The sequence below is a fragment of the Myodes glareolus genome, chromosome 4, assembly GCF_982192425.1.
Source record: "Myodes glareolus chromosome 4, mMyoGla1.1, whole genome shotgun sequence".
Classification (NCBI taxonomy): Eukaryota; Metazoa; Chordata; class Mammalia; order Rodentia; family Cricetidae; genus Myodes; species Myodes glareolus.
Window position 1 is genome coordinate 36,540,852 of NC_142029.1, and position 27,887 is coordinate 36,568,738.

The following is a 27,887-nucleotide window of genomic DNA, read 5'->3' on the forward strand; positions in this document are numbered from 1 at the left end:
CGGGCGGGCGGGCGTCTGCTGGTGACTCCTCACTGGGTTTTCCTTCTCCCGCCCTCCCTTTCTCTCTACAGATCTCCTCCTCCCCAAGAGAGGCTGCTATTAAACCTTCATCACTACCAGCGGGGCTCTCACTTCATACGGGAGAGGGAGAGAGAAGCTGGGACCGCACTGCCAACTCGTGCCTTCCGGATCCTAGGGTGTGTATGGCTGTGTGGGTGGGAGACGGTGGGGGTGTCCGAGTGTTGGTGGCAATAGAGCTACTTTCCTGCGGGGATCTCCAGCCGGGTGACACAGGTCGTGTCCCTTGATCTCAAGTTGGGAGGCAGAAAACTTTATCCTGGAATTTGAGAAATGCTGTAACCAAGGAAACGGACACAGTAACCGATATGTTTGAGTGATACCCTATAAAAGTAAAATTACATGTGTTTTGCTATAGTAGTTTTAAGTCTCTAAATCTTATAAGTTTTTCTCCCACTATTTTACAGAGAAAATTCTTAGAGTTTGTTCAGGAGATTTAGAATTCCATCTTTAATGTTATTAGCAACCACTTTGACACGTGGTTTAGTTAATACAACAGTTCAGGAGAGACACAATTTTATCAGTTTTAACTGAATTAGTACTGCAGAACTCAAAGGAGCTCTTTGACTCTCCCAAATATAACTTTTTGACAAAATCGAATCCCCAGCCCCTGTAAATACCCTATATTTGTTAACTGACCAAAAATAAACGTAGAGTTTTGTTCTAAACGTGCATTTATGGTTATTATGGTCTATGTTTCACTTTTACAAATCGTTTCGGTGATGGAATGGCAAAGTGGAATCCCCGTTCAGAAGGGCTTCACTAAAAATGGACAGCATGCGCCAAGCCCGTTTCTATTCTGGGAGGCAGAGCTGATGAGCCCCAACAGATGCAGCCATTGGAATGCAGCAGGGACAGGGGGCAGGTACAGCTGACTCTCACCCGTAGCCAGGAGTCCGGTTTGATCCCACTCCTGGTGCGGGACAGTAACAGTGACTTCAGCACACGTGTGCTCGCAGTGTGGTGAGACGAATACTCTCACAGGCGAAGGGACCTCTCTCTTCAAGCAACTTTCTCCAGAAATCGGCTTGAGAATAGGAACAATTTTTATTTAAAGTCAATACTTTTGTATCAACTCGCCCACTTACAGGTGAGGTCACAGTTATGTTTCCGTTTCTTGGCAACATCAGCCCAGTGGTTCTAGGCGTGTTTTGGCTTACAGAATTTTTCAGGAATTTTATGGAAAACAAAAAACAAACAAACAAAAAAACCTCTGAGCCGTTTTACAGAAAAGTAACATGAAGACATCTGTGTTGTGGGTTTCAGAACAGCCTTCAGGGCTCATGGCTCCATCTGGACCCAAACCCGGAGTGGAACTGCCGGATAAAATACGGGGTATCCTATTAAACATGAATTTCCTTATAAAGTACAAATACAAAACAGCTTTTAATGTAAGTGTGCCTGAAGTACACACTTGTATGTATGATATATATATATATATGTATGTATGTATACATGTATATGTATGTACATATACATATTTTCCCTGGTTTACCTGAAATCCTAACTGCACATTTGTACTTTATTTGTTGACTCTGACAGCTCAGAACTAGTTGAGTAGATCCTGTGTAACGAATCACATCACCATTGGCTCATCTCTCCCTGAGAAAGAGTTAATTTTAGGGATCCAAACAGCTGTTTGAGAGGAAGTGGCTTAAATCCTGGCATCTCTAGCAAAAAATACCAGCTATGCAGTAACTGCAAGATTTCGGAACTAGTATCTCTGATCTGACAAGAGGTTAAGCTAAAACCAGGAAGGTTGCATGTTTCATACAGGCCTTGCAAACGGTTAGAGCAAAGCTGAATCAAAACTCAGTTCCAGTTCTGTGATAAGCAAAGAAATTTGAGTCTTTAAGACTCCGTTGGGGAGAAAAAAAAAGTAGAAACTTGACTTCTAACTCCTTTGCAAACATAAAATACAGAGAAGAAAGGCCTTCTTATTAAAGTTTTCCAGGCCTGATGGCACACGCCTTTAATCCCAGCACTCGGAAGGAGACAGGTGAATCTCTGTGACTTTGAGGCCAACCTGATCTCTATAAAAAGGCCTCAAAAATAATTTTTCCCAACAGAACCAATACCAATAATTTGGGATTCTGCATCTTAAATACAGAGACTATACTAGCAGTTAACTCTGTGTTTAGAGTCTCAATGTCATAGTCATTAAGTTCAAGTGCAGCTCTTACCTAATTTAAACAGATGACCTTGACTATATATATGGTTTTTCAAGACAAGGTTTCTCTGTACCTTTGGAACCTGTTCTGGAACTAGATCTTGCAGACCAATCTGGCCTCGAACTCACAGAGATCCACCTGCCTGTGCCTCCCAAATGGTGGGATTAAAGGCGTGTGCCACCCCCGCCTGGCTTGACACTATATTTTTAAGAAAGAAAGTGGGGGCTTCATGTTCATCCGACCCTTACAAAGAAGTACTTAGTCATTTAATCAATGAATTCACAGAAGCCCTTCTTTGCGCTTACAGTTTTGACTGGCCCAACCTCCTGAAATTTTGTAACCTAACCTTTAGCAGGAAAAAGAAACCCACAGAGTTTGTGTCTTCAAAAAACTTTATTTTGTACTCAAAGGCACTTTAACTTTGATAATTGGAGCTGGGAAGAACTTTTTCACAGTCTCCATGTGGACAATTTGATTTTATAAACCATGGGTATTCCTCCCTCAATCTCAATTTTTTTATGTTGGAAAAAGCTAGCTTTTCATCTTCCACAGGCTTTAACTGACCTTGGATTGAAGGGAAGCAAAATAGACAAGATGGGTGTTGTGTGTGTTTGAATCTTTGTTCCAACACGCATTGCATGGGACTTGTGTGACTGTGGACAGTTTTTTAATTTTCTGAATTTTGAACTATCCATTTGTAAAATGAACACAGGGCAAGATTTTTATTTTAAGATTTCTGCAGCACTTAAATTTATAAAATTAAAGTTTAAAAACTATATATAAAGTACATTAAAGTATATAATAAATTAAATTATGTAAAGTAGGTAACCAGGACTCTAGCATACCATAAGCCCTGTTTGCTGAGGAAATCCTAGGCATATAATACTACTTAGGGAGAGATGGAGGTATCCATTTACACTTAATATGTATAGATGCATACTTGGTTATTTATATTTTGTAATTGATAATGTACTAAAATTTGACAGGTACAAAGGATAATGGAAAATATGATTTGCATAAACCTGCCTGGCTGCTAATCAGGTCTAGAATACACTATGCTATCATTGTGGAAATTGCGTAGGAGACTAGAGCCATGGTGGGCAATGAGGAAGGGCCTGGAGAGAGAATAGTGTCTGTTACCAATGAGGACTCTTCTTCGAGGGACGGAACAAGGAGGAAAAGAGGCAGTGGCACCCGTCATCAGGATTATTACTAATAGTTATCATACCTGGTACCCTCCGAGGGATGAAGGTAGAGCTTTGGTAGGCTCCAATAGGAGAGGAGCCTACTGCACCCAGTGCGGTCTCTTTGACCGGAGAAGGAAGCCGCAGAAAGGGGTTGGCAGTGCCTTTAGATATACTCTTCCTGTTTCACAACCTCAGCTGCCATGGATGGCCTGCTCTTTCCAGCCTTCCTATTATGGTAGGAAGCGTGTGATAAGAGCAAGAGCAATGGAAAGTTCTTCTCTTTGAGCATACAGGTGTCAGCTCATCAGAGCCCCCATTGGTGAGAACAGCTCAAGCATGTGACTCAGGAAAATGGGGAAAGAGTCTTGAAGCTCTCTCCAGGGAAGCTTGGTAAGAGCACAGGGCTCACTTTTCAGCGCTCTGTGATCTGAGTAGAAGCCGCAGTGAATGGGAAGCATGGTGATTTCCTGGCCTCCAAGTTTCGGCACTCAGAGTGGCCAGCCACAAAGCATGAGCTTGGCTTACAGGGGGAAAAGCTGTGAAAACCAGATAAATCTTCATTCATCTTTCAGCTCATATATAAGTTGAATCAAAAAGAATAGAATGTTTTCATAATTTATTCCTCAGTGTGTAGGTATATTCTAGATTATGGCAGGCAAATGACTAAATTAAAATAGGCTGAGTTCTTCGGATATATATATATATATGCACATATATATTCCTATGCTGTCTATTTATAACTGTTTCTTTTTTAAAGAATTGTCAATTCTTTGAAAATTTCATATAATAATTTTGATCATATTCATAACCCAAACCCCACCAGCCAACTCCTCCCAGACCCTCCCTCCCCTGCTTCCCACCTAACATTAAGAATTGTGTCTGTCTTAGACAAGCTTCATTCAAATATAAATCAATATTTTAAAAGGGGCAAATTCCCAAACAAGAGAATGAGAATAGCATGAACATAAAAGGATTCTGACTTTAACAGCTCTAAAACTTCTGAAATCACAATATCAATTGGTTCCTTGATTTGTAATTTGTTGATTTTATTCATTTCACTATGTCCTTCTTATTCTTGACTTCATAGTTTTTTTAAGGGTTTGAATTATGAATGTCATGCTGAAGAGATCAGAGTTTATCTCTTAAACAGCCTACTGATAAATAACATCTACATTAATAATTATACATGCTATGCATGCAGAGCATTCACTTGAAAAATACTTTTTAATGAAACTAATACTATTTCAAGTACTTTGTACACCGTTAGCACATAAGAAATTCACAAGGCACTATATAGTCAGTATGTAACATAGCATAATTAGTTAGCCATAGTGTGTTTAGAGGATGTTGTCTTTACCTCATTGAATTATAATCTCTTCATATTATTATGAATTATAATTAATAATTTATCTGAATTATACCTAGGTTTTATTGGTATAAATATTATCAATTTCAAAGCAAATGCTTTAAGAAAGTTTCAATTTCATTCTAGTAAGCAATTCTCAGGATATTAACTCTTAGGTTATAATACAAACCAGTAAACACGTAGAGTCTAGATGGTGTTATGAAACTCAAGAAACCAATATCCCTGGTGCTCAGTGTGATCCAGAAGAAGCAAGGAAGCTGCGCTGTCCCTACAAGCATCACTTGGCTCTTTGGTCATCACATTCTTGACCCCCCCCCCCTTTTTTCCGCCTTGTTTTTTAATCCTTTTTTTTTTCTTTTTGAGAATTTCTTAGTGAAATTCTCACCACATCTCCTTCACCCCCACCTCCCCTCTCCTCCCTGAAACTCCTTCTGTGTCCCCATCCCGAATTAATCTCTTCTTTAATCAGTGTGTGTGCGTGTATATATGTATACATACATATCCATGCATGCATATACAACCTACTGAGTCTATTTAGCTTTGATCATGTGCTCATGTGTCCAGGGATGACTACTTGGGACTAAGTAACCTGGGTGGGGGTTTGTCCCTGGAGACAACACTCAGTAGCTTTGACTACCTGTAGCTTTTCATCTAGCTGTTGGACCATGTGGTGTTTCCTTGACTAAATTGGCAAGTCAACTAAAAGTATTATTTTACTAGTTCTGTTCAGAGAGTCATATTGTTGCGAGCTCATGGATGCATTTTCCCTGTCCTGTCTAGGGGACGTCATCTAGTAATAGGTATCCTGGGCCTCTGGTTGTTCTAATCGCTCTGCCCCCTCTTTCAAGATTTCCCATGAGCCTTAGGCACGGGAGTTGTGTTGGAGATATATTGGTCAGGGTTGGGCACACCACGCTCACTTCTTCTCTGCACTTTGCCTGGCTGTAAATCTCTATAATTGTTTCCAGCTGCTGGAAAAAGAAGCTTCTTGGATGAGGGGTGAGAGTTTTGCTTATCTGGGAGTATAAAGTTGGGAATTTAGAAAAAAGTTAGGAATACACTGGTTTCGAAACTTGGGAGTAGTAGGTTCTCCTCTTGTGTCTTTGACCTCTCATGCCAAGGGGAGTTGGCTAGGTTTGTAGGACTGAACATGAGGTCCCTTCTGTTGAGCAGGCCTTACATCCGATTAGACAACTGCTGGTCATTCCCATGATAAAAGCGCCACTGTTTCACCATCGGGGGTATCTTGGTGGTCTAGTCATTGTTGGTGGCCCAAAGGCTTTATAACTGGGTGGAGCTACTGAGTGCTCCTCTACCTTGGCAACTTGAGTAGCACCTTCTGGTACTGTGAGAGCCAGCCCTCCAGACGAGGCCTGCAGGTCAGTTCTAGGTCCATCCCTCCAGATCTTCGGTCCAAAGGCCGTGGTGTCTTCAACAATCAGTTCTTACCTTCAGATTCCGGAAGCTATCCAAGAGCAACAGCTATAGTTTATATTGTTTTGGGGGTTCTCCTGGATTCTGCTATCAACTATAGAGAAGAGTTCTCTTGCTTGGTACTAGAATTTGTGATAGATCATCTATGGCTCTTTGGGGGACAAATTACCAAGTCAAGCCATATAACTTCTTTAAACCATGTAGCTATATGTAATTTTAGGTAAGCATAACATAGTATGCTTCCCTGTGTCTTTTCAAACTTTCTTTGTGTTCTTTATTACCCTCCTCTCCCTCTATATTTCCCTCTTTCCTAGTTAAAGCCTCCCTACCATTTTCCCCATTCCCCACTCTAGAGTTACCCCTTGGCTCCTTCTCACTTACCTGGTGTCTGCAGTTACTCTAAACTGAATATTCACATCTCATGGTATAGGGCTTAAAATGACCCATGAGAAAGCCTGCAAGCTTCAAGTTTCTGAGTCTGGTTTATCTCATCCAGTATATTTTCTAGTTCCATACATTTAATTGCAAATCTCATGGTTTCATTTTTTTCTTTACAACTGAGTGATAGTCCATTGTGTATGTATCACATTTTCATTATCTGTTAATCAACTAAAGATTGTTTAGGTTGTTTCCATGTCCTAGCTGTTGTTACTGAACATCAGTGAACACCACTGAGCAAGTAGCTATGGAGTATGACATTGAGTCCTCCGAGCATACGCCAAGGACTGGTATCTTAATCATGTTTCTATTGCCATGATAAAATACCATACCAAGGCAACTAATAAAAGAAAATATTTAATTTGGGGGGGGGCGCTCATGGTTCCAAAGAGTTAGAGTCCATGACTATCATGCTGGGGATCATGGCAGCAGGCAGACATGGTCCTAGATTGGCAGCTGAGATCTTACATGATGAAACGAGAGAGAGAGAGAGAGAGAGAGAGAGAGAGAGAGAGAGAGAGAGAGAGAGGTGAATGACATGGCTTTTTTGAAACCTCAAAACCCACCCCCAGCAACAAATCTTCTCCAACAAAGGCACATCTTCTAAGCCTTCCCAAATAGTTCTGCCAACTAGGGACCAAGCATTATAATGGATGAGCTTAGGAAGGCCATAAACTCAAACCACCAAAAGTAGTAGATCTAGTTTTAGGCTTTTGAGCACTCACCACACTAATGTCCTGAGTGGCCATGCCACTTCGCAGTCCTACTAACAGTGAATGAGTGCCCCCCTTTTCCCGCCTTTCCACCATAATTTGTCATTAGCTGTTTTCTCAGGCTGTCTCTTCTGACTGGGGGAAGATGAGATCTGAAAGCCATTTTAATTTGCATTTCCCTAATTGCTAAAGACGATAAACACTTTCTGAGATATTTGTTAGCCATTTTTATTTATTCTTTTGAGGACTCTTTGTTAAGATCCATAGCTCATTTTTTAATTGGCCTTTTGTTTTTTTTTTTACTCTGATTTCTGAGTTTTTTTTAAATATATTCTGAATGTTAATCTTTCCCACTCTGTTGGCTTCCTTTTTATTCAATTGATTCTTTTCTTTGCTGCACAAAGTATTTTTTATTTTATGAAGTTCCATTGGTAAGATGTTGACCTCGATTCCTGTGCCAGTGGAAGTCAGTGCAGAAAGACCTTCCCGATACATGTACCTTGTAGGACTCTGCCTGTGCTTGCTTGTTTGTTTATGTTTGTAGTTTCAGCATTTCAGGTTTCACGTTGAGATCTTTGATCTATTGGAAGCTAATTTTTATGAAGGGAAGAAGATTCGACTCTAATTTTACTCTCCGAACGTGGACATTCAGTTTTTCCACCACCATTTGTTGAAAATGCTTTCTTTTCTCTAGTGTGAGGTGTTGGCATCTTAGTCAAGCATTGGAAGCTTGTAGTTCGTGCATTCATGTTTTGATTTTCCATTTTGTTCCATTGTTCTCACGCCTGTCTTTGTGCCAGTACCATACTGATTTTATCACATTATCTCTGTAGTATACCTTGAAATTAAGAGCAGCAATCCTTCTGAGGGCTATTCTTTTTGCTTAGGATCATTACCCCAGGTTTTTTTTGTGATTCCATATGACTTTTTAGGAGGTTTTTAAAAAAATTTATGTGAAGAACAATGTAGGCATTTTGATCGAGATTGCATTGAGTCTATAAATTGCTTTTGGTAGAGTGGTCGTTTTCACAATATTAATTCTATCAATCCATGGCAATGAGATGTCTTTTATTTTCTAGTGTATCTCTCAGTCGCCTTCTTCAGAGATTTAAATTTTTCACTGTAGAGGTCTTTCACCTCTCGGGTTAGGTTTATGCCTAGATATTTTACTTACTTTGACGCTGTTGTGAACGGGAGTGTGTCCATGACCTCTTCCTCAGCATGTTTGGTTTTGGTATATAGAAAAGCTATTAGTTTTGCAAGTATATGTACTCTGCTACTTTGCTGAATTGTTGACTATTTCTAGAAAGTTTATGGTGGAATGTTTTGTATTTCTTATATATATGTATAATATATCATCTACAGATAACAGTGATTTCATTTCTTCTTTTCCTATTTGTATCCCTTTCATCTCCTTCTTTTGCCTAGCTAGTGTTTTAGCACTATATTGAAAAAGAGTGAGGGACAGTGGACAACCCTGTCTCATCCTAATTTTGATTGAACTGCTTCAAGCTTTTCTCCATTTATGAGATGTTGGCCGTGGGTTTGTGATATGCCTTTACTATGTTAGGTTTTGTTCCCTCCAGGTCTACTCTCTCTGGGGCTTATATTATGAAGGTGTGTTGGATTTTGTCAAAGGTTTTTCCTGCATCTACTGATATAATCCTGTGAATTTTTCTTTAAAACTATTTATATGATTTAGTACATTCATAAAGTCAGGTATATTGAAGAATCCCTACATCTCAGGGATAAAACCAACTTGATTAGGTGGACAACCTTTTCACACATGCCTGTATTAAGTTTGCAAGACTTTTACTGAGGATTTTTACATCTATTTTCATCAGGGATATTGGCCTGTACTTTTCTTTGCTTGTGTCTTTACCTGATTATGGTATTAGAGCAATACTGACATTTTTTTAAAATATTTTTTTATTTTTAAAGTTCTTTCTTTCCTATATTTTAGCGGTATGTGTTAATTTATTTTTTATTTTTTCCCCTTTATCTATTTTTTAAAAATAAAACAATCTGTCTTTTTTCATTATACATACCAATCCAAGTTCCCATTCCCTCCCCTTTTCCCATTCCCTCCAACTATCCCCCAATCCCACCCTATCCACTCCTCAGAGAGGGTAAGGCACATTGATTTAGGGAAGGTCTAAGGCCCTCCCTACTATATCTAGACTGAGCAAGGTATCCATTCAAAGAGAATAGGTTCTCAAAAAGCCAGTACATGCAGTAGGGATAAATCCTGGTGCCACTGTCAGTGGCCCCTCAGTCTGCCTCAGACATGCAACTGCCAACCACATTCAGAGGGACTGGTTTGTCCTATGCTGGCTCCTTCCCAGTCTGGCTGGAGCTTGTGAGCTCCCATTAGCTCGGGTAAACTGTTTCAGTGGGTGAACCCATCATGGTCTTGACCTGTTTGCGCATATTCTCATTCCTTCCACTCTTCAACTAGACTTTGGGAGCTCACAGTACTGACATTGTAGAAGGACTTTGGATGCGATCCATCTCTTTCTATTCAACATTCTATTTGAGTAGAATGTTGGTTGTTGCTCTTTTTTGAAAGTCTGGTAGAACAACAACCAAAGCTCGTCCAGCTCATTTGTGCTACCCACATACCCTTAGGTGTGATACCCACTGAAACAACCTAAAGTTCCATGCTCTTCTACATTCGCCCTGCAAATATCCAGGAACCACATAGTCATGCTGAGCTGAGTAACAGTCCCGCTTCTCAGTACCAGTTTTCTGCATTGGTTCCTTTCCTTGATAATGAATCAAATGCCTGACAAGTGCTGGGGCAGAAGCCTAAGGCTGCTGTCCACACTGTGTCCAGAGTCAGGAAACGGCGGTAAATGCTGGTGCTCAGCTGGCATTTATCTTTTTAATTCAGCCCAGGACTGGAGCCCACATTCAGGATAAGGTCCTTGCCCAGCTAACCTTTGTGTAAACACCTTAAATGTGTGTTTCATAGTGAGTCTAAGTCCCATCAAGGTGACAATCAAGATTAACCTTTGTATTCACCAGCAACCCTGTGAAGCAGGTTTTGTTTTCTTTTTAATTTTTTAAATAATTTCCTATGTGCACATAAGTTATTTTGAACACAGACAACTGTTATCACCCTCTCTTATCCCCTCTCACTTCTACTGAGCACCTTCTTCCCAAGAAGTCTCTCTTCTGTGTCTCTGTCTCTCTCTGCCTTGATCCACTGAATCACTGACTTAGGGTTGCTTGTATGAGCATGGGCAGGGAACTATTTACCGAAGCATGAGTAGCTACCCAGTGACTACAGCTCTTAAGAAAAAGACTTGCCCTCCCCCAGCAGCCATTAACTGCCAAGCCCTCCTCCATCCATGATGGAATATCGACAGACCATTTTCTACAGTTGTGTAAAGATAACCAGAACTTCTGTGATTTTGCGAGTGTAATGATCAAGTTGCTTCCAGATGTCTATTTACAGCATTCCTCCTTGTTCTTTAGCCCACATTCTGTCTGCCCCGTCTTCCGCAATGTCCCCTGAACTTTGCCTTGGAGGTGAAGATAATATAGATGTCCCATATAGGACTGAACACTCAATAGTTCACTCAGTTCACATCACATTACCTTAACTAACTAGGTTCTTCGCCCTGACACATACACACACACACACACACACACACACACACACACACACACACACACACACGTGTCTCTGACCAAGGCTGAAAGCAGCACTGGCCTTCGACTAACTATAAACATAAGTATCAAGAAAAGAGTTTAACAATGCCTCCACATACCAAAGCATCAGTAGTAGATTTCCTCCCTAAGCCTATGCATTACTTGATCTTTGGCTTTTAACCAGGTTGCATATCAGGTATGAATTTTCTCTTGCAGAAGAGAACTCAGCTCCAAGCAGAAGGCAGTCAGTCACCCCCATGCCATTGCTGCACCACTGTGCACAGCTTGTCTGGTAGCACAGTAAATCATAGCACACTGAATGAGAGTAGCAGCGACTTTTCTTCCCATGTAGCCCGGTTAACACCTTTCAGCACCAGCCAGCAGAGAGGAAGCTTCCGGCTCAGCTCAGCTCCAGCTTAGTTTCTCTGCATCCCCGACCAGCAACTTTTAAGAATATGTAGCAAATCTAGGATTGGGGTTTTTAGTTAAATAAGCCACGGCTTTTAGAAACTGCATTAGCCAATGCTACCTCTATTTATGTCCTTTGTAAAAATTTATTGTTAATTAGCTTATGAGGTATAGGTTTCCATATGGCTCTTTCACACATATCTCCTAAGGTTTGGTTAATTCTTCCCTCACTTCCTCCTCTCTTCCATCTCCCTACCTTTATCCCTTCTTAACCCTTCCCAAACCCCAGTATTACACATGCACCAGGCTACTTCAATCCCAATCCAGATACTGACAACGGCCAGATGCTCCTGCACCACCCATTCCCAGGACTAGTTGACCCAGCAGGTGAGAGCATTGTTTTCTTCCTGTAGTCAACAGAGCCTGAAAGAGGTCAAAAGATCACACTGCGGCTAAGTAATGGAATTGGTATTGGTACTGTGTTTTCATTATCGTTCAGTTTGAAATGGGATCTAATTTCTCTTATAATATTTTCTTTCAGTCATAAATTATTTAGAAGTATATCATATAATTTTCAAAGTTTGAAAGTTAAGTGGTTTTCCTGGACAGCCTGTAATTACTTCTAACTTCATTTTATTGTTACCACATAGTGTATTCTACACAGTGTATTCTACACAGTGTATTCTACACAGTGTATTCTACATAGTGTATTCTACATAGGAGCCATGTGACTTCAATACATTTTTGTTGGCTGAGGCACTTTTGGTGACTCCATGAATGGGCCATGTACACATTAGTAGAACTTGTATCTTTACAGTTGCATATAACGTTCTACTAAGTCACTGATTAGGAATGGTCAGATTTTGCTAACTGAAATTATTTTCTAGATCCATCAATTGTTGAGCTAACTTTTTCATATATAATTGTAAATTGCTTATTTCTCTCTAAAATTTTACTTGTTAGTTCATGTATTTTGAAGCTCAATAATTATGAACATAGACATTTATGATAGTTACATCTTCATATTGAATTTATATTTCATTATTATGAAATTCTACTACTAGTAAAAAATTTTCTTTTTGTATTATTATGAAATTCTATTACTAATAGAAAGTTTTTTCTTTAAATCTATTTTTCCTGGCACTAAAAAAGCCACAAGACCTTCTTATGCTAATTATTGCCTTGGTTAATATTTTTATAACCACTTATTTTCTACTTATCTGTGTCTGTATAGTGAACCTCTTATAGTCAGCATATTGATTTTCTTTTGTTTATCTATTCGGGCAACCCGAGTCTTTCAATGGTTTTCCATTAATATTTAATATCAATACATTTGTTTAACATTACATTGCTGCTTGTTCCCTCCAACATTCTTGTTTTCTTTTGATTTCTCAGCTATATTCTGCATATCTTAAATGATTGTTCTAGAGCTCTGTTGTCCAATATACTAGTCATCAGCCACTTGGGGCTGCTAAATGCTGAAAATGTGGCTAATCCAAAGTAAGACACACTAATGTCTAAAATGTACACAGAATTCTGAGGATTTAGTGTGAAAACACACAATAGCATATTAATAATTTTATAAAAATTGTATGTGAAAAATATTTTGTATATGCTACAGTGAATGCATAGCTTACTAGCATTAATTTCAACTCTTCATTTTTACCTTTCTACTGCAGCCACTCAGGTTTTAGATTGCATATATGATTCATTTTTATAGGACAGCATTGCTCTAGACTAGTGGTTCTCAACCTGTGGGTCACAACCCCTTTGGGAATCAAATGACCTTTCACAGGGGTACCTAAGACCATCAGAAAATACAGATATTTACCTTATGATTCCTAATAGTAGCAAAATTACAGTTACGAAGTAGCAATGAAAATAATCTATGGTTGTGGATCACCAACCATACAGGAGGAACTGTATTAAAGGTCTCAGATTAGGAAGGCTGAGAACCACTGCTCTAGATACTTTAGCATGCACATCAAATCTTTACAGGATTTATACATTCATATTGTATGTAACCCTTCACAGAAAATATGGACACTAAGCTGGGAGTGTCATCAGCTAGTAGCAGGCTCGCCTAGAATGTGATTTCCAGCAGCTCAAACCAACAGCAACAACAGCACACAAAACAAAACCGCAAACTCTGCTGCCCAGCTGCTCCTCAAATCAGAAACAGTTCCTGTTGGATCTGTAGCTGTCTTGCGCAGCCCCCGCTGCAGCCTGCTCTTAGGCTAAAAGCCATCACTGCGCCCTTTGCAACTGCTGACTCCGCTGCAAAATCGTCCTCACGCTCCACCGTGTCTTCAGTAGCTTCTCCTGCTCCCCCCCACCTCCACTCTTACCTCTAGATTACAATTTAATTTTGTAAGCTAATTAGAAGCTTATTAAGGAAAGGGGGATTGCTCATTTAAAGAGTACATGGAGACTAACAGGGTAGAAGAACGCACTTAAAACTATAAATTAGACATAAATCATTCAAAAGTCCACCAGTCATATTTATTCAGAATCTTCGGCTGACCTTTCCTTCAGAGCCTCAACATATCAGAATATTCAAAACCTGAGATCTGCCTATCAATATTTTATATGTATTAAGCAAACAGAATTGCAAACACCAGCCAGCGGCTGGCCCTAGCCCATTTCAATCCTTCTTACCCTTTCTCCCAGCATGCCCTGGACTTCATCATGGTCCAGAACTGAAGAGTTATACAGGGAACCTCAGAGAGGTCTCTGAGATCCAGCTTCAACACTGTGGCTTACACTTCAAGCATAATCCATTAGGAGGGGTTCTGTTTTATCGGACATTTGTGTTTTAAATAGCACCTCTATACCTACATGCCACTAGCAAAGTGATCATCTAATATTGGAGAAACAGAATTGTCTTAGTTAGGGTTACTATTGCAGTGATGAAACACTGTGCCCAAAGAAACTTGGGGAGGGAAGGGTTTGGTCAGCTTACACTTCCACCTCGCAATTATATCATCAAGGAAGTCTGGACATGGGTACCCAGGCAGGGCAGGGACCTGGAGGCAGCAACTGATGCAGAGACCGTGGAGGGGAGCTGCTTACTGGCTTTTTCCTCATGTCTTGTTCAGCCTGCTTTCTTACAATACCTAGGACTTTCCGCCCATGGGTGGCCCCAACCAGAATGGGCTGGGCTCTTCCCCATCAATCATTAATTAAGAAAATGCCCTGCAAGTTTGCCTCCAACCCGATCTTAGAGAGGCATTTTCTCAATTGAGGTTCCCGTCTCTCTGATGACTTTAGCTTTTATCAAGCTGATATAAAAACCAAGCAGCACAAGAATCTTTAGCCTTTTAGTCCACGCCCAGGGTTTCCGTGAGATCCCATTATGTGCATGAATAAAGCATTGGCTCTCTGGGTTCTTCCGAGGACCCAGACAAGGCCTGCATTTCTTCGGCTCTAAGTGTAGCTTCTTGTTTGCAGTTTGCATTAGTCGCATCTTGTCTTGAGGGCACACATTACAAGTTTACCGCTCCATCTTTTCCAGAAAACTGCTGTCCGTCCATGCGGGAATGGATATCCTATAACTTCTTGCTGAGCAAAGTATTTTTAAATTTCCTCAAAAGAGGCCAACAAGGAAAGTAACTGCAAAACCCAATGAGAAAAGGCATACATAAGTCCTTCAAATAAGTATGAATGTGAATATGATTTGAGCAAAGTGAGAAAACAAAACACAGCCCCACGCCAGCAAATCCTAGAATTCTAATAAGCCCTACTGCGCAGGCGCAGGAACAAGTGCTGCGGTGAGGGCGGGGTCACAAGAACAGGAATCCTTTAGGGTCGCTACGTGTGTCGCTTCAAACATGGTAGGTTTCACTGACGTTGCTAAAACGATCTTCTTTTCATGACATTTTGAAATTTTACATGAATTCCTAAATTTTAATATTTATCTTGAAGAAAACCTTCAAGGTAGTCATAATTCACTTTTTGGTTAAGTCTTTCAAAGGTTTCCCATTCCAAAATTTACAGTGCGTTTGTACAAGAGAACCGCTCATTGCTGCTGGGACATAATTGCTTAGAAATACACCCTTTGGGAGATTTCATTTGAAAACACACACCTTTCTAGAATCATTTTCAATGTTTAATGTGTAAAATAATGTCACTGAGATGTGTGTCTCAATGTCTTCAAATACATTTTGGTTAAATGAGAATTAACCTACTTTATGCAATTACAGAAGTTTCTAGTGTAATATATCAAAGTCCAAAGCACAGCGAAAATAAACATCTCCTTCTCTTTCAGTGAGCTCTTGACTGCGACAGCGCTGTGGCGAACATGGCACCCAAGAAGAAGGCTATCAAAAAGAACAAAGCAGAGATCAACGAGATGACTATCATCGTAGAAGACAGCCCCCTAAACAAGCTGAGCGCTCTAAACGGGCTCCTTGAGGGCGGCAACAGCCTTAGCTGTGTCTCTTCTGAGCTAACAGACACTTCCTATGGCCCCAACCTCCTGGAAGGTTTAAGTAAAATGCGGCAAGAGAACTTCCTGTGTGACTTAGTCATTGGTACCAAAACCAAATCCTTTGATGTTCATAAATCAGTCATGGCTTCGTGCAGTGAATACTTTTACAACATCCTTAAAAAGGATCCATCAACGAAACGGGTGGACCTCAACGATATCGCCCCCTTAGGCCTAGCCACAGTGATTGCGTATGCGTACACGGGAAAGCTGACCCTCTCTCTGTACACAATAGGAAGCATCATCTCCGCTGCCGTGTACCTTCAGATCCACACTCTTGTAAAGATGTGCAGCGATTTTCTGATACGAGAGATCAGTGTTGAGAACTGCATGTATGTTGTTAATATCGCCGAAACATACTGCTTGAAAAATGCCAAAGCGACCGCCCAGAAATTTATCCGGGATAACTTCATCGAATTTGCAGAATCAGAGCAATTTATGAAGCTTACGTTTGAACAAATTAATGAGCTTCTCATGGACGATGACTTGCAGTTGCCTTCTGAGCTGGTAGCGTTCCAGATTGCAATGAAATGGCTAGAGTTCGACCCCAAGAGAGTGAAGCACGCAGCAGATCTTCTAAGTAACATTCGATTTGGTACCATTTCTGCACAGGACCTGGTCAATTACGTTCAAACTGTACCAAGAATGATGCAAGATGCCGATTGTCATAAACTGCTCGTGGATGCTATGAACTATCACTTATTACCTTACCATCAAAACACCTTGCAATCTAGGCGAACAAGAATTAGAGGTGGGTGCCGAGTTCTCATCACTGTTGGGGGACGCCCTGGCCTGACTGAGAAGTCCCTTAGTAGAGACATTTTGTATAGAGACCCTGAAAATGGATGGAGCAAGCTCACAGAAATGCCAGCCAAGAGTTTTAACCAGTGTGTGGCTGTGATGGATGGATTCCTTTACGTAGCTGGTGGTGAGGACCAGAATGACGCAAGAAACCAAGCCAAGCATGCTGTCAGCAATTTCTGCAGGTACCCAGTACTTTGTTGGTAATGCAAATGAAGTGCAATGTGGAGAAACTGCCTTGACCCAGAATTCATGCCTGTTATCTTAGGTCATTAACCATATAGTAGTGGTAGTAGTAAAGCTTTCGATATTTGTAACATGACGGGCCTGCTTGTTGGGGTATCTGTTCCCTCCCGGTACCCCACAGCCAGCAAGTCCCAGAGAAAAATCAACCACACAGAGATCTCTATAAGTTATAAAGCTGATTGGCCCATTAGGTCAGGCTACTTATTAGCTCTTATAACTTTTGTTACCCCATTATCCTTATCTACGTTAGCCACACAGCTCGGTACCTTTCTCAGCTGGGCAGGTTACATGCTACCTCTTCGGTGGTCTGGGCAGGAATGGCAGAGGGAGCTTCCTGCTTCCCAGAATACCAGTCTCTTTGCTCCACCTCTACTTCCTGTCTGGCTTTCCTGCCTATACTGCCTGCCTGGCCAATCAGCATTTTATTAAAATATGATTGACAGAATACAGACAATTCTCCCGCGGAGCTGCGGGCAGACCTGCTTTTCATCCCGCCCGGCTCCTGCACAGCTAGCTTAGCCCCAGAAATAATAACACATAAGTTGTATTCATTTAAACACTGCCTGGCCCATTATCTCTAGAGAGTTAGTTACTGACTAACTCTCACATCTTGATTAACCCATTTCTAATAATCTGTGTAGCACCACGAGGTGGTGGCTTACTGGAAAAGATTCAGCATGTCTGACCTGGTGGCTGGCTCCATGGCATCTGCCTCATTGCCCTCTTCCCAGCATTCTGTTCTGTTTACTCCGCCTACCTAATTTTCTGTCCTATCAGAGGGCCAAGGCAGTCTCTTTATTAACCAATGAAAATAACACATAAACAGAAGGCCCACCTACATCAAATATTTACCATGTTTCATATAACGTGCATCCTAGATATATGCACCCTAGATTTCTTTTCTACTTTTTAATGTTTTTCAGTTAGCATACAAAGGGATGGATTTTCATGCACATATGCCATTACACTTTTGTACACATATCTCTTGGCCACTCTCTGCCCCTGCTCCTGCTTCCTCTTATTGGTCCCCTTGCTGGTTTCCCAGAATCCCTCCTTTGCATCCACATGAATTCCATTATCACCCTGCCTTAAAATCTCTTCCTCCTCTCTCATGGTCACCTTTCTATTTTCACACACACACATCAAACATAACCAAGACGCAAGATTTCTATGACGTCTTTATTGACTCATTATACGCGTGTACCCACTACTTACCAAGAATCCACACAAAGCATTGGAGAAATGGGTCAGGGTTAAAAGCACCACTGCTCTTGCAGAGGGCCCAAATTTGGCACCACATCAGGTGGCTCACACCAGCCTGTAAGTCCAGCACCAGGGCATTCAACACCTCCTTCTGGCCTCCGAGGAAGCCTGCACTCACAGAACACAGGCACAGACACAGACACATATGTGCACACACACTCTTTATATACATACATATATATTTTACATGTGTATGTATACATATGTATGTGTATATATTATGTTTCTAGGTAAACATATTTGTTTATATATTATATATAATTTTAAATTTATATATAAATATATCAATACAATTAATTTATTTTGTAATATAGCATATATTCTATGCAATTTATTTTTATGTACTTTATATTTGTATGTATAAATATGTTCTTTTAAAAAGTAATTCAAGCAATTGGTTTTCAGATTTTTTATGCTTTTTTCGGCTCTGGGCCTTGAACCCAATGGCTCACCTATATCAAGCAAGTGCTCTACCTCTGAGCCACAGTTTCGGTACTCAGTTTGTATCGATACATATAACTTTATTTGGGAGTGAAAGGGGACAAAGGGAAGTCTGTTTACAGCACTTCCAAACTATGTGAACAAGGAACAGTGAGTTCCCTGGGTCTCCTTTCCCTTCTGCTGGGTGTCTCACCCTTAAATACTCAAGCCAGCTTTCTTTGTATTGATTTCTATACTGAAAACACTATAACACGAAAAAAAATTCTACAAAATGGAACCTTTGCTAGTAGAAAACTGTTCAGAGAGATCAAGCCTTTCTTGATGCTCTAGACATAATTCCATTAGTCTCATTCTAACAGGCTGGGAGGGGCAGCTTAGCTTTGTCAGTGCAATGAATGGCTGCGGTAGACATGCCAATGAGAAGTTTGTAGAAATCCGAGCAGACAACTCCTATCCTAATTAAGCAGTAAGAAAGAGCTAGCCATTATTGATCGAAAAAACAGGTTGAGTCCCCTCTAATGTACAGATTCCCCTTTCAGGTGCCCAGCTTCTCTCCTGCGACCCATTTTGCATGTCTCTTAAGTCTCAGGAAGGGACAGTGGCGGTATTAGAGGAAAGATTTCTGTGGGGGTCTCTGTTGTTGTTGTTGTTATTTGGTTTGATTTTTTGTTTGTTTGGGGATATGGTTAAAGGAAATGTCTTCTGAATGGGGAGAGAAGGAAGTATCACTTTTTTATGAATGAAAGGAGAAGCAAGCAATAGCTGTAATTGTCGCGCGGAGGGTGGGGAGGTAGGTCAGGGTTCCCACTTAGGCATTGCTGGGCAACATGGGTTCCCCCACTTCGGTGATCAAGCTGCCCTCTGTCATCTCAGGTACGATCCTCGCTTCAACACCTGGATCCACCTGGGCAGCATGAACCAGAAACGCACCCACTTCAGCCTGAGCGTGTTCAACGGGCTCCTGTACGCGGTGGGCGGCCGCAACGCGGAGGGCAGCCTGGCTTCGCTGGAGTGCTACGTGCCCTCTACCAACCAGTGGCAGCCCAAGGCGCCCCTCGAGGTGGCACGCTGCTGCCACGCCAGCGCCGTGGCCGACGGCCGCGTGATCGTGACGGGCGGCTACATCGGCAGCGCGTACTCGCGTTCCGTGTGCGCTTACGACCCCGCGCACGACGCGTGGCAGGATCTGCCCGAGCTGAGCACGCCGCGAGGTTGGCACTGCGCGGTGACCTTGGGCGACAGGGTGTACGTGATGGGGGGCAGCCAGCTGGGACCGCGCGGGGAGCGCGTGGACGTGCTCACGGTGGAGAGCTTCAGCCCCTTAGCGCGCCAGTGGAGCTTTGTGGCACCGCTGCCCGTGGGCGTGAGCACAGCGGGAGTCTCGGCGCTGCACGGGCGCGCGTACCTGCTGGGCGGCTGGAATGAGGGCGAGAAGAAGTACAAAAAATGCATCCAGTGCTTCAACCCCGAGCTCAACGAGTGGACGGAGGACGACGAGCTGCCCGAGGCCACCGTGGGCGTGTCCTGCTGCACACTAGCCATGCCCAACAGCGTGTCCCGCGAGTCACGGGCCAGCTCGGTGTCCTCCGTACCGGTCAGTATCTGAACGCATTGTTTCCCAGAGGCCTGTGGTCAGACTGCGAGTGGGCCCCAAAGAAAATATACAGCGTTTACTACAGTGATGGCGACTCAAAGCGATCTAGAGGAATGTCCGGGAGGCTCTAAATTCGTAGTTTGGTATCATCTACCTCAGCCTTTCCCCATCTTCCACCAACAAAATAAAGGGCTATAGGCGACAGAAGTAATTTTGTTCTGCAGCCACTGGGTGGCAAATGGAGTTTGTTGCAGGCACTCTTCCGAAGAGGCTGCTTCCTAAATTCCTAGCAGTTACTTGCTGAGATTTTTTTTTTTTCCTACACGGTACACGTAAAAGCTTGAATGACTATGCAATTTCCTATTCAAAGATGTCTTTTCTTCTCTGCTTCTTTTGGGAGAGTTGAAAATACTCATTTCAAATTTTCAAATGAGAATAGTTTATACCCATAAAGATTTAATTTTTATAATTCAACATAAAAATTTCTTTCCCTCTCCTTGAGTAAAAAGAACTTTTAAGGACATCTCATGTTAGAGTCAGAAGGCTTTAAACAAGGTGTGGCCGGAAAGCAACACATCCTACTGGGAGACAGTAAGGCAACAGTTTGTGGTTAATGGCGTGTACCCTCATCCTCTGGAAACTACGGATATTTTATGTCATAAAATCCTACTCTCAGGGCTGGAGAGATGGCTCAGTGGTTAAGAGCATTGCCTGCTCTTCCAAAGGTACTGAGTTCAATTCCCAGCAACCACATGGTGGCTCACAACCATCTGTAATGAGGTCTGGTTCCCTCTTCTGACCTACAGGCATACACAGAGACAGAATATTGTATACATAATAAAATAAATAAATATTAAAAAAATCCTACTCTCAGAAGAGGAGTGGTTTCCAGTCGTTTAATTTATAGGGCAAATAAATTTAAATCATTTGACATATTTCTTAGAAATGATTTTATCTCTTATCATCACTTATATATTGGGAAACATCTTCCTCCCCCCCCCCCATGGTGAACCGAGGACCTCATGCATGCTAGATAAGTGCTCTACCAGGAAGCTACCTTTCCAGCCTTCATTTTGTTTTATTTTATTTATTGAGACAGGGTCTCTCTACGTAGGCCAGAGTAGCCTCAAACTCCCGGAGATCAGCTTGCCTCAGCCTCCTAAGTGCTGAAATTACAGGCATGTGTCACCATTCCCAGCCTTCTGCTTTATTTTAAAGTAGGGTTTTCCTGGGTTACCTAGGTTACCCTTGAACTTACACTCTTCAGTTTCAGCCTCCCTAGTAACTGGGAATTACAGAACTGTACCACCAGGTACAACTTTACCCTAAGTTAAATTGCTTCTACATTAGCCCAAATAATCACCAAATAGCATTATGTTCCTGAGTATCATTGACTTCACCTTACCTTTCCAGCTGTGCAACCAATAGCAGGAATTTTACTGGCCCACTCTTTCTCATGATGATGATGAAGGAAGAAGCATTTAGGATGCTCCTAGTTGGCAATGACTGGATGAATGGATAGATTCACCTATTGAGAAATGTGGTTTGTGTCTCCTGATGTCTAACTTAAAATATTAAGCTAATAATATGTGTTATTTATGATTTATTTTTATTGTTATTACTTCAAATTGCTTTGCAAATCAAAAGGTATCTCTCTCTTTTTTTTTTTTTTTTTTTGAGTCAGGGTCCCTATGTAGCTCTGATTTTCCTAGAACTCATTACGTAGGCCAAGCTGGCCTCAAAATCACTGAGATTCACTGGTCTCTACCTCTTGAGTGCTGGGATTAAGAGCAGGTGCCACCATGTCAGGCAAAGTATATTTTTCTGCTGCCAAAGAATATTTTCTTATCTGCCAAGTTTGGGGGAGAAGGGAAAGACTAGTAAATGATGCATATTTTCTTTTAACATATCAGTTTATTCTTTGCAGTATATTTGTTTGGGAAGGAAGTACCTATTGATTATAGGTTATGTACAGTTAGTTTAAGGGGATAAATAGGGATCTGGAACTATATCTTGGTTGTCATTGATCCCATCCCTTCCTACCTGTGTGTTGAGTTGTGATGGATATGTCTCAAGCACAGTCATCTCTCCTTGTCTGTGGGCTACATATCTGTAGGTGTAGCCAGCCACACCCCGAAGAGATTTGACAAAAATGCACCTGTAGGAAACATGTGCCAAATAGCCTTTCTTCTTTTTTTTCTTCCCTAAGCAATACAGCACAACAGTTAACATAACTATTGCATTGTATTAGATATGATAATGACCTAGAAACAGTATAAATTCTACAAGAAGATGTGAGCAGGTTATATGTCAATACTATGCCATTTTGTAGTTGGGACGTGAACATCAACTGGTATCCTAGCAAGAAGTAGGGCATGTGCTGGTACCAGTCTCCCAAGGGTACTGAGTGATGGCTACATTTGATTCTAACTGTGAAAAGTGGTTCAAATAAAACATTTTTGAAACAACCTTCCTTATCATCCCTTACAAAAAGTTCAGTTTTGTATTCAATGGCAGCACTCAAGAACAGACTATAAACACTGGGGGGGGGGGCGGGGAGTAATCATTAGCATAAAAATACAGAGAGAAAGAGAAGTTTCATCAAGTACAAGGAAAATCTAATGGAACCTGCTCTTTTGACTCCATGGCTATGCAGGCTGGAGAACAAAACTGAGAGAAAATGGCTTTTGGACCAAGTTAATCACTGACTGAACTCCTAAATTATCAGCGGTGCAGCTGCATTGGTAAAATCAACCCCGTTTTTAATGCATCATTTTGGCCACTACTTATTAAATCTGTGTGAGGATGGCTGTAGTATCTTTTCATGGCGATATATACACACCCCTGCAAAGCCTACATTATATCATTAATTTTGAAAGACAAAAGGGTGCTTGAATGTGGGTTGCAGGTAATCGAACAAACAGATGTAATTTATTTATGCACGCTAATAGATATCCCTCACTTTGAGAGGAGTGTGAGGACAAGGACCTAGGTCTCCAGAAGAAGTAAAAATCAATGCACTGTAACATCTTAAGATTTAAAACGGGAGAGACACGGAAAGTAGGGGGTTCTCCAGCTACCACAGCTGGTACAGTAGCTGTAGATGGTATGGGGGGGGGGGTTCTCCATCTGCCGCAGCTGGTACAGTAGCTGTAGCTGGTACAGTGGGGTGGGTTCTCCATCTGCCGCAGCTGGTACAGTAGCTGTAGCTGGTACAGTGGGGTGGGTTCTCCATCTGCCGCAGCTGGTACAGTAGCTGTAGCTGGTACAGGGGCAGGGGTTCCCCATCTGCCGCAGTTGGCACAGTAGCTGTAGCTGGTACAGTGTGTGTGGGGGTTCGCTATCTGCCGCAGTTGGTACAGTAGCTGTAGATGGTACAGTGGGGGGGGGGGCTCTCCATCTGCCGCAGTTGGTACAGTAGGCTGTAAAACCCAGGAAGTTGCTTTCTAGAGCTAAACTGCAGGCCTGGTACAGCTGGGTAAATTGCAATCACTGTTTAACTTCTCTGTGCTGTTAATCTGAAGACTCGGAAAACATATAGCCAGGTTTACCAGGCCCTGGGTGCACTGAGGCTGATGGAGTATGGTCCATGAAGATCGGTGGACATCCGGGAACCTGAATGTCCTGTGCTGCCCTTAAAGACTCGAACATATGCTAAGTGTTCTGTGTCGTCTTCAAAGTCTTTAACTCGTCTCAAAGTTGCTGCTCCTGAGAAATGCAGTCAAGTGCAAACTTGACGTCGTTTTGTTGTGGATTGTGCTTACCTCTGTCCAGTTACAGCCCCAAGTTAGGTCCCAAATATGAACTTCTGTTTAGTTTACTCGAAGAAAATAAATGGCCTGTGAGTTTTTTTAAATGCCTGAGTTCTCCGATTAAATTAATGCTCAGCTTATCAGAAAATAGCATGTTACCCAGCAACCAAAGCAATCAAACTCAAGCTGCCTTTCTCTAAATGGGCCAGAGACCTGATAAGAACGTCTCCAGGAAGCCAGATCTTAAGAGTGTATCCATCTTCTCAGGGCTCCAGGGCCAAGCTGTAGTCTCTAAGTCACGAGTTAATTTCAGCACGCTGGGTGCATTTTATTTTCACTTCCTGCTGCAAAGGTGGTCACAAATAGAAGGTCCATGATGGGCAGTTTAACGTGGTTCTCTAGAATGAGTGGATGGTGGGGATTGAGGAAGCATCTAGCTGAGGTAATAAGGAAGTGAATCCTGAAAGGTTCTATGCTTTAAGACAGGATGATAATTATATGATATGTGCCTTACAACATGTATGTAAATAGAAGTTAGGTGGAGATAGGAAGTACGTCTTCCCACTCGACCCCCATTAACCTGGCCAAGTGTCTTCAGAACTCAACTAAATTCCTAAGTAAATGGCCTTAAGTCAATTCATGGCCTTTATTTTCCCTTAGTTATAACAGAATGAACCTTTGTCAACTCAGAGTGAGTGCGGGACTCCTCCCTGCCCCAACATTGACGACTGTGTTCTTGGCACAAGGCAGCAATAAAAAGAATTCTTTTCATATCAATAAGAATTATCCCAGTACTTTCCATTGTGAATTACTAGAGCAGAAGGATTAGCCATTTACCCTATAGCATAGCAGTTAGCATTCCCTCCCAGAGAGTTTGATACAAAATATTTATCTTGGACACTCCTAAAAATGTTTGTTATTGTTAATCCAGCAAATTTTGGCAGAAATCTTGTTGGCTTAAGCCCTTCTGGTTTTCTATAAAGAACAGCAAAGAAAACTGTGTATGGTGTGATTTGTAACCTCATCACTGTTAATAAAGCTGCATACAAAAGGAGTTTAATCAGTGCTCACCTGTGGGCAATTGTGCCTATTTCTTTGATGATTGTACTGTGTGTGGTTTTTTTTGTTTTTTTGTTTTGTTTTTCAAGACATTGTTTCTCTGTGTAACATCTCTGGCTGTCCTGGAACTCTCTCTGTAGACCAGGCTGGCCTCGAACTCACAGAGATCCACCTACCTCTGCCCTCCCTTCATTTTTCGGGATTAAAGGCAGTGGGGTTTTTTTTTTGTTTTGTTTTGTTTTTTAATTTAGTTGTTGTTGCAATTCAGTGAAGCTAAACAGTAGCAGGAAAATAGAAAGGATCATCTCAAAGTGTTGCAGCAGCTTGGAGGTTAGTAATCGAAGGCAGTATAAACAGCACTGGTGGCCAGACAGGAGCCAGCTGTTGTCACTCAGCCCCGACATTCACAAGTTCCATCAAGTGTATCTTCTCATCCCATGTCTACCTGCTAACGCTGAGAATGATGAAGAGAAAAGATAAAACCCACGATTGCCCAATTAAAACAAGCTGTACTCTGGTGCATCCGGGACTGGCCTGCAGCTGTCTCACCCTTAGTCAGCGCCTGAGCAGCCCCTGCTAGCCTCTTGAGGTCCTTTGCATAGGAGAGATGAGGTTCAGAAGGGCAAGAAGGTTGGCTGTTGTACGCTGTTAGAGAAATACAATGAAAAAGAAGGAACAAGGCTCAGGATATGCATCATGTGAATGGGATCCCGAGTTTAGTGTAGGTTGAAAAACACGTTTTGCAGTTTACAACAGATCTCAGAAACAGAAACTTGTTCTTAATTGCAGATAGAAACCTTAGCTTGCAAAGACTTCACACGGGACAAACAGGAACTTAGTCTCAACTGTCTTCACTGCAAACAGAAACCTTAAGCTACAAGGTGTGTCGTTCCTGTTTTGCTCTCACGTTCCCCTCTTGAGTTGCATCCTGAGTCAAATCCTTGACTCTGTAGTGGGTTTATCCTCATAGCCATCAACTTAATGGCACCCAGCCAAGAATTTATACATCTAATTAAGGCCAAGTGCCCCATCCTATTGTGGAACTACTTCAGCTAATGAATGTGCCCCATCCTATTGTGGAACTACTTCAGCTAATGAATCTACCTGTTGATAGATCAGGGCCTGTTTGGTTTTAACAGGTACCTTTCCTGGTATGCCAATAGGCAAGATAGTTAGGTGTTTTGTCCCTTACTGCAGGGAGTATCCTTTAGATCTACTATCCCAGCTTGTTGGGGATTAGGGGTGACAAACTCTCTTCTATAACTACTTCCTGCTGAAACTAGGGCATCATTAGCAGGGTCCAGGAAGACTGGAATGCTGGTCAAAGGCCAGGAGGGGATTTAGGCAATGGGGCATTCATCAGAAGCGTCTGGTTAGCTGTCCCAGCTGGAGGGACAGAGAGCAATCACATTGGCTGGACTGGTTCAAATCAGCTTTTGGCAAGTCCAGAGCTCACAACCATTTGTCTATAGTCCACAGCTGACTTTTGGATGTGTCTGTCAGCCAAGTGGAAAACTGCTGAGACAGATACAGACTAGGGACAGAAGGTAAAGTGTAGGAACTTAAAGGCAAACCTTACATTTGAAACTTTCAGGCCCATAGCCCTGGCGGTTGTAGGAAGGGAAGAGTCCCAAGACCAGGAGAGAGATCACATCCTCAGTAAAAGGAGGTGGGGGGGTGTGGGGGGGGGGTGGGAGGGGACTAAGGCTGTACTGACCTGCAGTCCATTTAATCTGTGAGAGGTGGATTCGAGTCTTATGACTCCCTCAGTTCCCTGAAGCCTTCATGAAGGTTTTAGTTTACAAAAAGAGATAAAAGTTTTAAATAAATTAGCATTACCACTGTTTGCAATCTGTAGCAAAAACTCCACATTGTCAAAAACGCAACTGACAGGTATCTGTAAGAAATCTCAGTATAACAATAGCGTGGAAGGGGGGGGGGGAAGAAACCTGAAACCTTTCCCATTGTTCAGATATCATGAATCATCTTCTTATTCCCTCAGAACTTAAGTAAACTTTTATATCTGCAGAGCTGTATACACCTTCAAACGCTCTCTTAGACCTTCAGATCTTGTATGGGTTAACACCTTTCTCTTCCTATCTAACCATTTATCGTACGCACGAGTAGTTATTACTAAGAGCCATCATTACAAAGCAAGTTCTTTTAACTAAAGGAACAGCAAAAAGTTACGTCTGAAACCTGGTTACTCTCTAATGTGAAGCCTGTCAGCAAGGCAAACCCACCTGCTTTTCTCAGAAGGCGAACTAGTAGCTCTGGAAAAGGCAAGGCCTGATCTGCTTTACATATGAAATGTAAAGGAGGTGGGTGCAGCCTAGGGGAAAGGAGCTGGTTGTCTGCCGCTGTTAAACAGACCAAGCTGCAGTTAGCCTAGCCTGATGTTATCAGAGATCTGAGAAGGATAAATTAGAGCAGGAAGTGTAATCCAAAAGGCCTAAGCGTCAATGAAAATGACAAGAGACTTACCCGCTGTAAGTACCCAAGCTTACTTACTGGGCCAAGATCACCTGATACAGCCATGAGGAACGAAATCAGACTGGTTGGGGGAACCACAGCACCACTGAGCCTATGACAATTATGTTGAGATCAATCAGATGTTTTATACCTTTAACAGAATCAGAATATAATGACAGTTACCAGGATCAATATAGTTGTAGTTGCCAGGACACACTGAAATTTCTGTAATTTATTGCATAAATACTTAGCATGACTACAAGTATCGTTTTGAACACATAGAAGAATTTGATCCTTTATGAGGTAACTGACCATTGACTT

At 41.9% G+C, this 27,887-nt stretch overlaps 1 protein-coding gene and 1 long non-coding RNA gene across 3 annotated transcripts; one reads left to right on the forward strand and one right to left on the reverse strand.

Moving 5' to 3' along the window:
• Positions 1-25,095, forward strand: Klhl31 (kelch like family member 31). 2 transcript variants are annotated; one of them, XM_087905402.1, is made up of 3 exons: positions 1-197; positions 15,720-16,924; positions 19,563-25,095. In XM_087905402.1, exons 2-3 carry the CDS (start codon positions 15,753-15,755, stop codon positions 20,293-20,295), a joined length of 1,905 nt encoding a protein of 634 aa, XP_087761528.1. In that variant the 5' UTR covers positions 1-197; positions 15,720-15,752; the 3' UTR covers positions 20,296-25,095. The 2 variants fall into 2 exon arrangements, with proteins under 2 accessions (XP_087761528.1, XP_087761529.1); XM_087905403.1 differs by lacking the exon at positions 1-197 and adding an exon at positions 1,008-1,168.
• LOC146894609 (uncharacterized) lies at positions 25,081-27,716 on the reverse strand. Its single transcript, XR_015001798.2, has 3 exons — positions 27,606-27,716; positions 26,812-26,875; positions 25,081-25,739 (listed from the first exon to the last, which is right to left on the reverse strand). It is a non-coding gene; the product is annotated as an uncharacterized LOC146894609 (long non-coding RNA).
• Between the last annotated feature and the right edge of the window lie 171 nt (positions 27,717-27,887).

Bases quoted from the DNA above. Each gene is read 5' to 3' on its own strand.
- Klhl31 (XM_087905402.1), top strand. From the start codon at position 15,753: ATGGCACCCAAGAAGAAGGCTATCAAAAAGAACAAAGCAGAGATCAAC. The intron at 16,925-19,562 runs GTACCCAGTACT...CTGTCATCTCAG, and splicing joins GCTGTCAGCAATTTCTGCAG to GTACGATCCTCGCTTCAACA.